The 14,796-nt window shown below is 37.1% G+C and overlaps 3 protein-coding genes across 3 annotated transcripts; all 3 read right to left on the minus strand.

Annotated features, from left to right (window-relative positions):
• Nucleotides 1-3,860: 3,860 nt before the first annotated feature.
• Nucleotides 3,861-5,246, minus strand: LOC111694119 (tankyrase-2-like). Its single transcript, XM_023460926.1, has 2 exons — nt 4,824-5,246; nt 3,861-4,712 (listed from the first exon to the last, which is right to left on the minus strand). The coding sequence occupies exons 1-2, from the start codon at nt 5,244-5,246 to the stop codon at nt 3,861-3,863; spliced, it is 1,275 nt and encodes a 424-aa protein (XP_023316694.1).
• A 3,618-nt stretch (nt 5,247-8,864) lies between these two features.
• LOC106658152 (fumarylacetoacetate hydrolase domain-containing protein 2A) lies at nt 8,865-12,801 on the minus strand. The gene is made up of 6 exons (XM_014379981.2): nt 12,494-12,801; nt 11,146-11,307; nt 10,398-10,614; nt 9,914-10,248; nt 9,746-9,833; nt 8,865-9,659 (listed from the first exon to the last, which is right to left on the minus strand). The coding sequence occupies exons 1-6, from the start codon at nt 12,625-12,627 to the stop codon at nt 9,597-9,599; spliced, it is 999 nt and encodes a 332-aa protein (XP_014235467.1). The 5' UTR covers nt 12,628-12,801; the 3' UTR covers nt 8,865-9,596.
• A 652-nt stretch (nt 12,802-13,453) lies between these two features.
• On the minus strand, nt 13,454-14,658 carry LOC106658147 (39S ribosomal protein L35, mitochondrial). Its single transcript, XM_014379976.2, has 4 exons — nt 14,548-14,658; nt 14,049-14,220; nt 13,833-13,970; nt 13,454-13,759 (listed from the first exon to the last, which is right to left on the minus strand). The coding sequence occupies exons 1-4, from the start codon at nt 14,576-14,578 to the stop codon at nt 13,504-13,506; spliced, it is 597 nt and encodes a 198-aa protein (XP_014235462.1). The 5' UTR covers nt 14,579-14,658; the 3' UTR covers nt 13,454-13,503.
• Between the last annotated feature and the right edge of the window lie 138 nt (nt 14,659-14,796).

The following is a 14,796-nucleotide window of genomic DNA, read 5'->3' on the forward strand; positions in this document are numbered from 1 at the left end:
TGAAATCACTTATGCTTAAATGTTTCGATCCTATTTTATCGAATAAATTAAGAAATGACTACGATAAAATGCGCTATAAAAATTAAATTTCTAAAGCTGCTAAAGGTTTGAATTACATACGCGGCGACAAGTGGCAGGCATACGCGCATATGTACGCAAGGCAGCCCAAAATAAGTAAAGCATCCATTTGCAGCGGCATCAGCAGCAGATCCTCACGCCCATCTATCTTTCGATTTCCCCCCTCGATGATATAAAGTCGACGATGATCGTCGGGCCGCTCATACCGCAGAAAAGAAAATACGATCCGCCAAGCGTTTTCTCTCTCTATTCGGCGGGGCGCACATCTGTTATCGTTGTTATATGGGCTGCGTTTACCACTGGTAATAAGCTGCGGCATCGGACAATGGCGTGTCCGTTTCGTGCTATACGAATCGGTGCGGGGTCATGTCGATGCGATATTGTAGGCGATCTGGCCATTGTTGCGAATTAGGAGATGGCCTTTTTCGACCCCCCGCTGGAGGTTTTGTCTTTTACCAAGTACATGTGCAGCCTATGGGATTCGTCGAGTGATGTGCGCTCATATACTGATTCGTTGCAGCAGCGATTTCAGTGGCGATCGATACTTTGCAAAAATAAAGTATCACGTATTTTTCGTAAAATTTCGAGATTCAAACGGGTCTCGGCTCTTCCACGCACCCGCGAATCAACCCGATTTATTATTACTCCGATAAAGAAGATTTTGGATTAATTTTATTGATAATAAATTTTATACAATCAAGGTTACTGGCAAAATATAAAGTACAGTGGTGATTATAAAAAGCAACCCACATTTAAAGCGGAAACTGCAATGAAGATCAAAAAAGAATTTTTTGACGACAAAGCTACAAAATTGAATTTTCACTGTGAATTCAGTAAGCAAAATAAAATAATAAAAGTTACAAAGAAGTTGAACGATTACAGTGAACTCAAAAATAACAATAGTGCAGTGCTTAGTGGTGTCAACTATACATTACACTGAAAAAATTCTGCTCGTAAATGAAAACCACATTTGGTTTGAAATCTCGACCGAAATTTTGTGAACAGAATTTCAGTTCATATGTTGGTATGAAATGATATTCGATTTTGGCCAAGTTTTATGAGCGCGAAATGTTGTGCGTGTTCCGTCACCTATGTTGAGCGCGATCTGTGACCAACTTGCAGCGGTCGGCGGTGGCCGACGCCGCCGGTATATTGACTTGGCTGCAGTGTGCCAAGTATTGATGGTGGGGGTTCAGTCCCATGTTGAGCGCAAATCGCGCGCAACAGTGGTGACGAAAGATGCCCAACACATAGATGTGAGAAAAACTTAGCCATAACAGTTTATAAGTGTATACCACTAGTATGCGAATATACATTTCATGTGTATCTTGGTATTAATTTATTAACAGAATTTTTTCAGTGTAGGGTGGTCCACTTTTTCAAAAATTTTTTGTATCTCGGGGGATCCATCGAAATCAGAAAGTTTGAGGTCTAAAATGAATTTTCCCGTAAACTAGAACTCAAAAAAATGATTTTAGATGGTGTCGATGGATTTTTGAAGTTTAAAAACGCGCTCTAAAAAAGAAGCAAAATCGGGCTATCATTCGATTTATTTCAAACTCTGTTTAGAGTGTAAAAATAAACTTGACAATACATTTTCTTATGTGCTTTTGTCGGCAGAATCGAATGCCGTAGTCAGTTTTGACCTAGGAGCACAATTTCATTCAAAAAAATACACTTTTTCGATCGTTCTTTTTCGCAAATTCCGCAAAGTTCATTTTCGAGCGAGTGCCAAATGAACAGAAAAAATCTAGAAAATTTTTTGACACCACCAAAGTTTAGGATTTTTTATGACGAATCCAATGGTATAAATTAGTATACACTTTGAAATTATTTTAATGCAGAAAAATACAACTTTATCCCAAAAACGACATTACGAAAAATTGAAAAATCGAAAAGTGTATTAGTTTCTTCCAGGAAATGGCTAAGTAGAATCAGCTATGGAAAAAATTGCATGAAATTATCTGATAGGTTTTTTTCTCACCTTTCCAACGCCGGTTTCAGAAGTTAAAAATTCGCAAGATTCGCTGAGATACAGCTATTTTTGTACGATGTATTTTTCAGGCTTAAATTGTGCTTCGCAGGTTTTTTAATGAATAGAGCTAGCTCAGAATTATTGAATTTTAAGCCTAAAAAATGCATCGTACAAATTAAATAGCTGTATCTCAGCGAATCTTGCGAATTTTTAACTTCTGAAACCGGCGTTGGAAAGGTGAGAAAAAAACCTATCAGATAATTTCATGCAATTTTTTCCATAGCTGATTCTACTTAGCCATTTCCTGGAAGAAACTAATACACTTTTCGATTTTTCAATTTTTCGTAATGTCGTTTTTGGGATAAAGTTGTATTTTTCTGCATTAAAATAATTTCAAAGTGTATACTAATTTATACCATTGGATTCGTCATAAAAAATCCTAAACTTTGGTGGTGTCAAAAAATTTTCTAGATTTTTTCTGTTCATTTGGCACTCGCTCGAAAATGAACTTTGCGGAATTTGCGAAAAAGAACGATCGAAAAAGTGTATTTTTTTGAATGAAATTGTGCTCCTAGGTCAAAACTGACTACGGCATTCGATTCTGCCGACAAAAGCACATAAGAAAATGTATTGTCAAGTTTATTTTTACACTCTAAACAGAGTTTGAAATAAATCGAATGATAGCCCGATTTTGCTTCTTTTTTAGAGCGCGTTTTTAAACTTCAAAAATCCATCGACACCATCTAAAATCATTTTTTTGAGTTCTAGTTTACGGGAAAATTTATTTTAGACCTCAAACTTTCTGATTTCGATGGATCCCCCGAGATACAAAAAATTTTTGAAAAAGTGGACCACCCTACTATACATGCGATATATGACAATTTTAATTTCATAAGACATTATAAAGCTCTGTTATGCTGTCTCTGTATGTAAAGGTCAGGCTCAAATTAAAAATTAGTAATTTATTACAAACGTCAAGATATGAAAGTAGGAAAGTCTTGAAAAGCACAAAAAAAGCATGAATAATAGTCTTGAAAAAATTTAAAAAGAATCTAAAAAAATTGAAGTTGAACCAAATCAAAATGTAATTGAAAAACAAAAATTAAAAATCTAATATAAAAGTCAAATATAGACCAATAAAACTCAACAAAGGAAAAGGACTCTAAAGTTTTTTTTGCTGACGAATGTGCATAGACAGCTAACTTATTATTTTCGATTTATTGTTTCAAATTTTTTAGATATTAATTTTCATTGAATTTTAAAAATTAATTTATTTAATTTTTCATAAATACTTTTCGTTTACTAACAAGATTCGGTAGTGAGTTATTTTAAATATATTTATTTAAATTATATGAAGATTTTCATTTCATAAGATATAATGAAGCTTTGTTATGCTATCTCTTCATGTAACTGTCAGGCTCAAATTGAAAAAAAGTAATTAATTACAAACGTCAAGATATGAGAGTAGAAAATTTTTGAAAAATTTACATGAAAAGCACAAAAAAAGCATGAATAATAAAGTTGAAGCAAATCAAAATATAATTGAATAACTAATTCTACATCAAGCGAAGCGCGTCTAGAAAAGGCTGGAAACCACGTCGATTCGGTGCACAAAGGTATCACCCACACGTGTATTACATGTGGAAAGAAATGTTCACGAAAAGATGATTTAAGATTTAAAAAAGATTCAAGTTTTTTTAAATATTTTTATTTAAATTATATGGAAAATGTAGTACATTTAAAATAACATACAAAATTACAAGAAAAATAATAGTAATAAGAAAGGTACTCATTGCCATCATGAGGTTTATTTTATAGATCTCCAACAAGCAAGTTTTAAATTTTTCGTAGTTTTCTTCATCAGCGGCTCGAGAACAGGCATATACCATTTTTGGAAAAATTCTCGCGTTGTTGTATTGAACCACTGCATATGAGCAGCCTTTTTTATGGATTCGTCGCTACTATGAAAATCAGAATTTGTGGGTTTCGTCCCTTTGCGCCACACTCTTGCAAGATCCTCTTTCATTTGTAAGAATCCCCATTCGCGAAACAATCGCACGATTGTCATGGCGTCGCTGCGATCCACTTTATATCCCCGTTCCTCGAGAATCTTCAAGACTTGGAGAGCACGACTTACTCTATCCCCCTTGATAAGCCAAGCGTCGTCTTCGTGGTAACCGAGCGACTGGTGGAAGTCATCCCTGCTAGGGAAAACGAATTTAGATGGATCAGCCCCATAGTTTGAGAGTAAATTGACTTCTTCCATCAAAAGATTCGCCACGGCCAGTTGTAGTGGTGTACGGCCTTTGTTGTCCTTGGCATCGACCTCCAACGACTTCTTTTCAAATTTGCAAATATTGAAAAATTCATAGGCCGTGATGTCTTTGTGATACCTGTTGCAAACTAAGTGAAGAGGCGTCTGGCCCTCCTCGTTGGGCAGATTCGGGTCGGCTTGATTTCTCAGCAACAATTGTACCATATTCCGGTTGCAGCAGCCAGCAGCCAGAGCCAAATGCAGTGGGGTGTTGCCCCTCTTGTCCTGGGCGTTGATTAGCACCTGCAGATCCATATCGAGGGCAACCTTGAAGAATTGATTCACCAAGCCGCCGTTGATGTCTCTCTTGCAAATCAAATGCAGAGGCGTCGATCCTTCCTTGTTCTGCGAGTTTGGATTGGCTTGATTTTTCAGCAGCAACTCGACCAATATCAAAGAGCCACCGGCGGCAGCCAAGTGCAGCGGTGTGTTGCCCTCCTTGTCTCGGGCGTCGACCTGCACCGATGTCGGAATTTCTTTGACGATCTTGAAAAATTCCTTGAGCAAACCTTGGTCCTTGTCTCTCTTGCAAATTACGTGCAGAGCCGTATATCCATCATGGTCGGCATAATTGGGATCGGCGTGTCTTCTAAGCAATGCTTCAGCCACCTTCCTGTTGTCATTAGCCAGTGCCAAATGCAGCGGCATACGACCCTTTTTGTTCGGGATATTGACTTTCACACGCAGACTTAGCTCTGCCATGATCCGGAAAAATGTGTCGGCCCAGTCATGGCCTGCCAAGCCAATAACGTGAAGACTCGTCATTCCCTCTGAATTTGGTACATTTGCATCGGCCCCTCTGCTTAGTTCGGCCTCGGCCTCCTCCCAATCACCAAAGAACAGAGCCATCTGCAATTTTGTGATAACTCGTCCTTCCATATTGTGCATTGAGTTCGCGTTCAAGTCAGAGGTATCCGTGAGAAGATGAGTGATTTCTTCGCTTTGAAAAATCTCCCGAAGATTCGGAAATTGGCCCTCCCAATTGCAGATCAGAGGAAAAAATTCACGGCTGAATTGGCGTCTCTCTCTCTCGATTTCCCAATTGACGTTTTTACGTAAGCTCTTCAAGTGATTAATGTCAGACATTTTTGCGTACTCACACTCACAATTCACTAAAAATAGTTGATGAATTATATAAATAGTTTATAAAATGTATTAATATCACTTCTTTTTCACTTGAACTACTCGGAGAAAATAATACAAGAAATATTGTTACATTCGCAGTAAAAATTACTGTTCTAAATAGTAATGGTGTGACACCTATCTATTATCAGGAATTTTGATAATATAAAAACAAATTTTCTTAGAGGTATCAAATATTCTAATAAAAATCGGTACAATAATTGCTATAGTGTATAGTAAAAATTTCACTGTAGTAAATTTTATTTTATAGTTACATATTTTATGTTAAGAAACATAATACTGAATAATATAATCTTAGCAAATGAACGCCACCTTGTGAGCTGACACAAGGTGGCGTTCACGACCATAGCCTTAAAAGTACCAAGTCGTTTTTGACTAAAGTAAATGACTGCTTGCTACGATGAGAAAATTTTGTGCCTATCTCGTTTTGAAGTATCTTTATTATCTTGACAATTAATCAAGCTTATTAACATGTTATACTATATGAGCGTGTGATTAGTTGTAATAATAGGTTATTTAGATTAGGTAGGATTAAGATACAGCGAGTGTGCGGTTAGAGTTTGATACGACTAGACAAAAAAAAATAATATTTTCAAAATTGTCAATCGAAAGATATGCCTTCGAAATCCCCAGTAAAATCAAGTCAATCGATTGATGAAAAAAAATTTTTCTACTAAATTTCATTTACCCAAGGAAAATTTAATACAGTTTATATCAATGATTATTAATCTGAATAAGAAAAATTACTATTCAAACAAGAAATATTACTACTCATAATATAAAAATTACTATAATAAATGTGAAATTTTGATAAAATTCAATAGAATAAATTTTTCCTACATTAAATAGTAAAAATTACTAAAATGTGTCGATGTCACCTCCTAACTACATATTATAGTAACTTTTACCGTGAATTCTAACTATATTTATTATATTTTTTTCTCCGTGTACTTACCAAGATTATTCAACCTGCATGCACGTGTAGCGCTGTCGTAACGTAAAGTGATCTCCAGTATATGTATCTGAGACCAATTTGTATAAAGACCAGAAAGAAAGTCAAAAAGTGGATTAACTGCAGTAGAGCGCAGTCGCAGAGAATAGAAAGTCAGAACGCACATTAGGTCGTCTGTTATTTCACGACTTTTCTGTATTGCTTCTCCCCCCACCTAGATGTCTTCTATTTGATTAGACAATGAGAAAGCCGGGTTATAGAGTCCGAAAAAATGATTTGAAGGTGGCCCTCAAGCGGCTTGAAGCTTACATGTATTTTAAATGGGAAAAACTTAAAAATTTGATTCTCCGCGATAAAAATGATGAAAAAATTTGAAAAAATTCACAAACCCATGTACTTTATGTATTTTTTGACGGGGAATCGATTGGTGACCTTGAATTTGACCTTGAACATAACCTCAAAGCTAAAGCCGTAAACATCCGTTGGAACACCGAAATTTCCTGTGCTTACGCATTCTGTCCTTATTGTAAATTAATACACAAAATTCATTATACCTCTAATTACTCGATCTATAAAAATCTCCTTTTACCTGGCGATGATAATGTTTTTATGACTTTTTGCTTTTCTTTTTGTTTGTCAAATCAATGAAAAAGTCAAATCTTGAGATACCGAATTTTCTGTCGTTCATTCCGTAAAATTCACTTCGCACATCATAAAATAATTTTTTTAATTTCTTGTTTGTTTGTATTATCAAAGATATTTAAGGAGATCCGTACCCCAACCCAAAAATCAAAATTTTGATCCAGTTTTCTAGTGAAGTTCTAGTGAATTTTTTTCTAGTAGTTTCAGAAAACTGGATCGAAATTTTGATTTTTGGCATAATGTACGGATCTCGTTAATGTAATTTCTTCGATGATCTATAATAGTAGTTAAGTTTTGCTTCCTTTTAAACAATTTGATCCCTTCTTCATAACATATAATTTGTAAATATTATTGAATCTATTTGTTCGTTCGCTTCACACACACATCTATGGTATCACTCACACACCCATGTGATTTATGCCGAATGGCATTTGCAAGAGAGGATGGTCTCCAAATCCACTGCGATGTATCATGGTATCACATCTTCATGCAATGCACGTGGAAAGAAATATGTGACTAAGAATTATCTTAAAGCGCACGTGAATGCAGTACATAATAAAATCGCTTATTAATGCGATATATGTGGGATAAAGTTAAATAAAGATAATAACGATTAAACGTAAATGCTCTGTATAGTAGATGGCAAAAAGATGTACACGTGAATAAGCCAACCGAAAATGCATATCAGTGGAGTGAATCACTCACGCAATTTCATAAAATAAGTTTAAAAAATTGAATGTACGTATTCAGAAAACCGATCAGAAAATTTTTATAGACAATGATATCATGGGGTTTCCAATCCTATTTCAGTATGTATACAAAATAATATTCAACTTATAACAAGTAAATTCATTATACAAGAAAAAACGAGCACTTTATTTATTTATAATTGATCTGAATATTATGTATTAGAATTTGTAGTTCCCTCCTGTATATAACAAAATCCACTTTACATCTCGCTTTATTAATGCTTTGTTTCGCGATAAAGACTATAGATACTCATGCTATTGATCCAAACAATTTTTTAAAATAATCAATTATTTAAAATAAAAAAGATAAAAAGATTGAACTACTTAAGACATCCATGGTCAGTTCTCTGAACTATAGAGTGTACCTTTCCCGCGTATCGAGTTCAAGGTAAAAAGTCGATAAAGAAGATTCTCAGTGGTATTTTCATACGATGGTATGAAAGTTAACTTTTTTGAAAATGATAGAAAATAATTTTGATAATTATTGAAATAAATTAATGAATTTTACACCATTTTTTTCACATTACCAATTTTGCTATGAAAACTCTCTATTGAAAAATTTAATAAAAAATATCTTGTCAACATGGTAAAATCATGAAATACAACGATAAACAATATAAAATTATGATACATGTGTATTGGTCGCAAAGAATTAATTTTTTATTATACATCAAGATATTTTTTTTGTATCAATCAGCATAAAAATCAACAATTATTTTAAATGGTTATGAACATCTGTACAATAGAGTCAAATAGCTTATATAATGCTTTAAAATCAAGTAAATATAAATGCAACAGGGCATATCAGTTAGAAGATTGGTATGCATTCGAGAAGAAATATGGTAACGAAAAAAGCCAAGCACATGTTGCATCAAAGATACCACGAACAATAAAGCAAAAAATTGTTTACAATGAAAAATGGGGAGACATTACAGACTACGTTTTTCCAGAAGAAGAGGACAAGCAACCACAGTTTGAAGTTGTGTGGATTTTAGAAAATTGGACAAATGCTTAAAATAAGTAAATATTTAATGACATGAATTTTGTACAGCTTTAAAAATGACTTTGTAATTTTACAAATTGTAAATATATTTTTGTAAATATCTATTGGTTAAAATGTACAAGTATTAATTTACTTTATGGTGTATAAATGAATAAGTTTTCTCAAAACTTTTATTAAAAAGTGAAATAAATATATCCTGCAACAGGTCAAAATACAATTGATTAAATAAAATTCCGTGCTTTTTTAACAGTTCAAATTTTATTTGAAGTACTAGATGTATTATCACAAATCACAAAAACATGCTTAAACCTGGTAAAGTATTTCTTGAACAATATGTAGAGAGTATCTTATTATATTACGTACATTAATGTTTGTTTGATTCGCTACTGACTTTTTTGATTATATTACCGTTGATTGTAAAATCATGAAATACAATGATGAACATTATAAGATTATAATACTCGTGTAGCGCATTTATATATAAGTGACTAATCAATATTGGTGATATTTGATTCATGTAAATATTTACTACTTGTGGAGTTTAAGTATTGGTGGCTGACCGGTAGAGTAATTGTGTTAAAATGGCTTTAGAATGAATATTTTACAAGCACAATCACATTTTAAAATTTTTAGAGATATAACAGCAACTATATTATGACTTGAAAGTTTCGAGCAGAAGCTAAAACTTCATCATTGGAACTGATTGATTTCGAGCAATACATGGTATTACTGTCGAAACATCAGATGCATTTGTTCTTCAAACGTCCAATACTCTCAATCTCGGTTTCGAGGATATCTCCTTTCTGAAAATAATTGCATAAAATTAATTTCCGCACTCGATTAATAACAAAATATTATGCATCTCAGAAAGCCTCGACGGTTTACTTACTTTCAAATACTCGGGGGGATTACGCGCGAAGCCCACACCGGCTGGTGTTCCGGTCAAGATAACGTCTCCAGGCAGCAGAGTGAAAAATCTGCAATCATACGCAAGGATAATTCAGACTTTTTGTCGACGTTGCATCATCGACTCGAAACCCGCAATAATATAACTCACTGAGACAGATAAGCCACGATGTCGTGAGTCTTGAAAATCAATTCCGAGGTATTGCCGTCCTGCTTGAGCTCGCCGTTGACCCACGTCCTGACGGCGAGATTCTTGACGTCGGCGACGGCCTCTTTGGTCACTACGGCCGGCCCCAGCGGGCAGAAATTGTCCATGGCCTTGCCGAGCAAAAACTGGCCGCCGTTGCGCGTGCCCTTTTGCCAGTCGCGCGCCGACAGATCCTGCGCCACGGTGTAACCGAAGATGCAGTCCTCGGCCTCGTGATTGTTCAGGCCCTTGCACTTTTTGCCGATCACGATGGCCAGCTCGGCTTCCCAGTCGACTTTCTGTAGATGTAAACCGCGGACAAAAGATAACGGAGTTTATTCGCGCTCGAATCGAGTACCTGTGTCAATTTCTAAAAATAGCATTTTCCTCCTGTGCGTTTGGGAGAATATGCCGATGGCAAAATTTACAATCGAAAGAGAATATATACCTCCGATATCGTTGGCAGGTGTATGTCGTCGTAGGGGCCGATGACGTTGCTCGCGAACTTGCTGAAGATCACCGGACTCGACGGTGGCTCTTTATTCTGTTCCTTGCAGTGGCCGCTGTAATTCAAACCGACGCAGGCCAGCTTGTCCATGCGCGTGACCGGTGGCAGCAGTATGACATCTTTCTCGGATATGACGCTTCGGCCCTCGGCGACCAACCTATATATCGTTTGCGTGCAAAATTTTGATCGTTATGAAGTATTTTAAAAATGGTCATGGATTTTCGATCCGCGAATCGATGCGATTCATGCACAAACTGCAGTTAGTTCATTTTCACTCAATCGAGACAAATGGGATACGGTCGACGGTAAATTTGGTTACGTAAAAAGTCGATTTATTTCAAATAGTTTTTTCAATTTTACCCGAGTGGGGGACGAGCACGCGATTCAATGACAAAAACATGCGGAAAAACGTGGAAAAAAATTGAATAGGATTACGTTGAACGGTCCTCCGTCGTTTTGAAGGTTTTTTTTAAACACAATAAACACGGAAAAAATGGGGGGTTCTCGAGCAAACTGACCTCTCTATTTCTGCTCTTAACTCGCCGCTGTTGTACAAAGCCAACAAAATCATCGTGTCAAAATAAATAAGTAAAACATTAACTTCGTATTCTCGCTTAATTTCATAGCGCATAATAATATTATTTTCATTCAATGGTAATGGAGCTTCGTTCTCCGACGATTCTCTCACCTCTTTGCCTTTTTCAGCAGGTCCTCGCCGCCCTCGAGGAATTTCTTCAGCGTGTTGGGAATCCGCGAGTTCAGCACCGAGATGGCGATTATGTCGCCTCCCTGCTGGAGCTGGACGCCGAGATGCTGCGGCCCACCGGTTTTGTTGACGAACTGCACGAACCTGTGTTGCGTGCACACAAATTAACCAACGAATTACAACAAACTCGTAATTATACATTCGCGTATATAGGCAAGGAGAAAAACAGGATCGATACGAGTCTCGTGGCAATTGAAATTATGCCGCACCGTCGAGCTTTTCAATATCTCGAGCCTCTCGCGCGGGTACAATTTTCATCGACGTCCGATAACGATGCATTTCAATTATGATTAACGAGCACTTTGTGCTTATTGCACAGCGCGCGGCTCGCTGCCGCGAGGCTGCTGCGTTTATGTAAGTCACGCGTGTGCTATTTTGCGGTTCGTTCGAAGCTCAAACGTCTTCTGTATTTTCCAAAACGCGCAATAGGACGAACCAATCGCAAAAGAGACTCACACGCAACGAGTCAAAAGTAAATTAGCATTATTTCGACATTGAATTTGTTACGGAGGCTCGCGACGAATCGCGCGATAAGAGAGAAATCGCGCGCAAAAAAAAAACATTTCCTCGGGAGCTAATGTTTATTGTATTATATACCACTACGTATAACACGCAGCGATTGTGTATACGATAAAAATAAAGCGCGTTGTAAAGAAGAGCGTATGTTTGCGCTTGTTTTTCGCGCGCCTTATGCCCGCCAAAAGGGGAAATATACGGCGTGCAACATTGCGTAAGAATATGCGAATTAACGATGGAACTCTCGGGGTCTGCCGTTCGAACGAATAAAAAAAAAAATAAATGATTTAAAGTCGAAATGGTGCTTCGAGAAAGGAGCCTTTAGATAATCATATAGTTTTTGGAAAAATGCACACGAACGTGACCGGCTCCTCGTGACGATAAGGTGTGTCATATTCATCCTTTTCTGCACTGCATGTCTCGAGCAAGCCCGAAAAGTTTAAGCCTCGAGTCTAGTAGATAAACATGTATCGTATACGCGGGTGCTATATACACACATAATAAGAGCAGCGTTGAACGAGGGGGTACGATATAGGGTAGGTACATATAACGTAACATTGCAGGCCGGCGTTCGATATACGGTATTGTACATATATCTATCTGCAAGTGCACATCGTATATAAGCCAATTCGCACACGAGCAAGCTTTACACGTGTAGTATCTTGGTTCGCGCTCTACAACGTCGTTCTTTTTTCTAATGCTATTATCGACGTCGCGTACTTATACGAGAGAACAGTATAAAGGTGCAACGAACCTCATGCTGTACGAGCTGCTGAGCGAGAAGTTACGCAGACCGAGAATCAACTGATGGCCACTACTGCAACTGCTGCACTTGGACGCGGATGACAGCGGCCGCGAGAGTAGCTTTCCGATGCTCCTCAGCGTCATTATTGAGTCGATGCACTTCTTTATCTATATATATGTAATATAACCGACCGATAAGAGTCGTATTGTTATTAATTCAGGCCGATCCGCACGGGGGGCTCGTACGAGATATGTTTGCGCGGCGAGTTTTCACTACTTCTCTCTTCCGAGAACACAACACGAGAGAGAGAGAGTCTACTGCTGCGCCGCGAAAGCCCGACATACACTAGAACTCGCGATGTGTGTATATATATGCGCTTCGAGTCTGCACTCTGCAAGCAAAAACCTCGGCGCCGTGTGCATGGGGACTGGGGGGAGGGAAGGAGAAGCTCGCCGTTCGATTTGTGCTCGCAAACAGCATGAACGCTTCGATTGACGCTCGAGACATGCGAATTTTCGCCTGCAGACTGAATGTCATTTCGAACGATTGTGTACACTTAACGATCGTTGAGTTTGGCTGACGAAGCTCGGAAATAACTTGATTTTGTTCTTTTCATAATAGTGCAAAAGATGCGAGATTAACCTAAGATTATAATTTACTTTTCAGGTAAAGAAATATTGCAAATGAATGTATTTACCTATAAGTAATTGAGGAAATTATAAATTTAATATTCAATTACCTATTCAGAAGCGATACTAAAAACAACTTTGACATAAAATCCGTATCAACAAGAACTTGTCATGTTAACATAAATTTTCACTAATGCAACCGGTATAATGCAACGTAAAATGAGAAATGATCTGCTCACCAGAAACAATTATATGAGTCTCGTCTTCATAGTAAAATCTTATATTACGATTATAGGAGGGTATCAAATAGAATAAATTTTTTTACACAAACATTGTTTGTATTTTCTAACAATAAGCCAATAACAATCTATACATTTACATTACAATTTATTAATAATCTGGATAATGCCCTGGAAGAGGTTTAGGTTTTCTATTTGTGAAATAAAACTCTTCTCTTGTATGATACGGATTATAGATATCATCAGGGTAGTACTTTGGTCTTCTCCAAAACATTGTGACCATTTTATCTAGTAGTCTACTCTGAGTGGCATTGCAAAACACATGAGTCCTCAGACGCTTCTTGCGTTTGGCCCTTTTCTTCCACAAGTGTCTATGTCTACCAGATCTGGTATGAATCCATATACCCCTTTAAAAAAAAAAGATTAATGGTTAACAAGCTTAGATAAGTTGATAATTCAATAATAAAACATCATCCTTACCAATGGAGTCTATAAAATCTTCTCAAAACTGTTTTTACAGATTTTCTTTTTGCAGTTCTGAGAGAAAACTTAGTAACTGTGCGACATGGTACTGCGGATGGCTGTGCTTGAGGCAGCAAAAGTTTACCCAAAGATGTACTGTCAAAAAAAGGAAAAATATGTTATTTATATCAATTAATAAATTCAATTGAATATTGTTATGACATTAAAACAAACCTTAATATGCCACAACTTTGAGTTGCATTATTCAATGAACTTGACAGCTGCGTTTGTTTACTGAGAATACTCAGACAGCGCAACTGTGGAAGAATTGAAGTTGTTGCACTTATTTTAGCATCGTTTGATAAAACCTTTGGAGCAGTTGTTCTCAAACAATTTTTTGCATTATCTGAAATAATAAATCACACACACAATTGGTCAGCAAAGAATGTAAATTCGAACACTTTGACAAATGTCATTAAAATTAAAGTTCTAAAATTTACACCGCTGCAATCAAAACATCCAAGCCAAAAGAACGTCGATTCGGTTCGTTTACGACATAATAGTACTCTTGGCTATCCGGCATGTTTAACCTCAAAATTATGCCATCATAACAGTAAACAAAATGTCGATGATTTAAAATTACAATTCCGTGCCTAACATCAAAAAACAGTTCTGTTCGTGGCAAAATCTCGTTGGGGACGCATGAAAATTTGCAAAATATCAATCGAATTACCTCTGCAAAGGCTTCCCAGAAGACGCAGCATCGCTGCGGCTCTGTGCGGATTTTTCTCTCTCTATCGGCTGGCAAAAGCTCTCCGCTGCAGCAGCAGAAGTCTCGCCGTCGACGACTCCTACAATAGCTCGTCGCCGGCGTGTTTTCCCCCAGCGCAACGCTGGTCACGCGAGTCTCGAATTCGCGGATTCGGGTGGTGCCACGCGCCGCGCGGATAGTGCAAAAGCAGCCTGCAGTCAGCGGACTGCT

Source organism: Trichogramma pretiosum, unplaced genomic scaffold (genome assembly GCF_000599845.2).
Source record: "Trichogramma pretiosum strain Unisexual culture from Peru unplaced genomic scaffold, Tpre_2.0 scaffold56, whole genome shotgun sequence".
Taxonomy (NCBI): domain Eukaryota; kingdom Metazoa; phylum Arthropoda; class Insecta; order Hymenoptera; family Trichogrammatidae; genus Trichogramma; species Trichogramma pretiosum.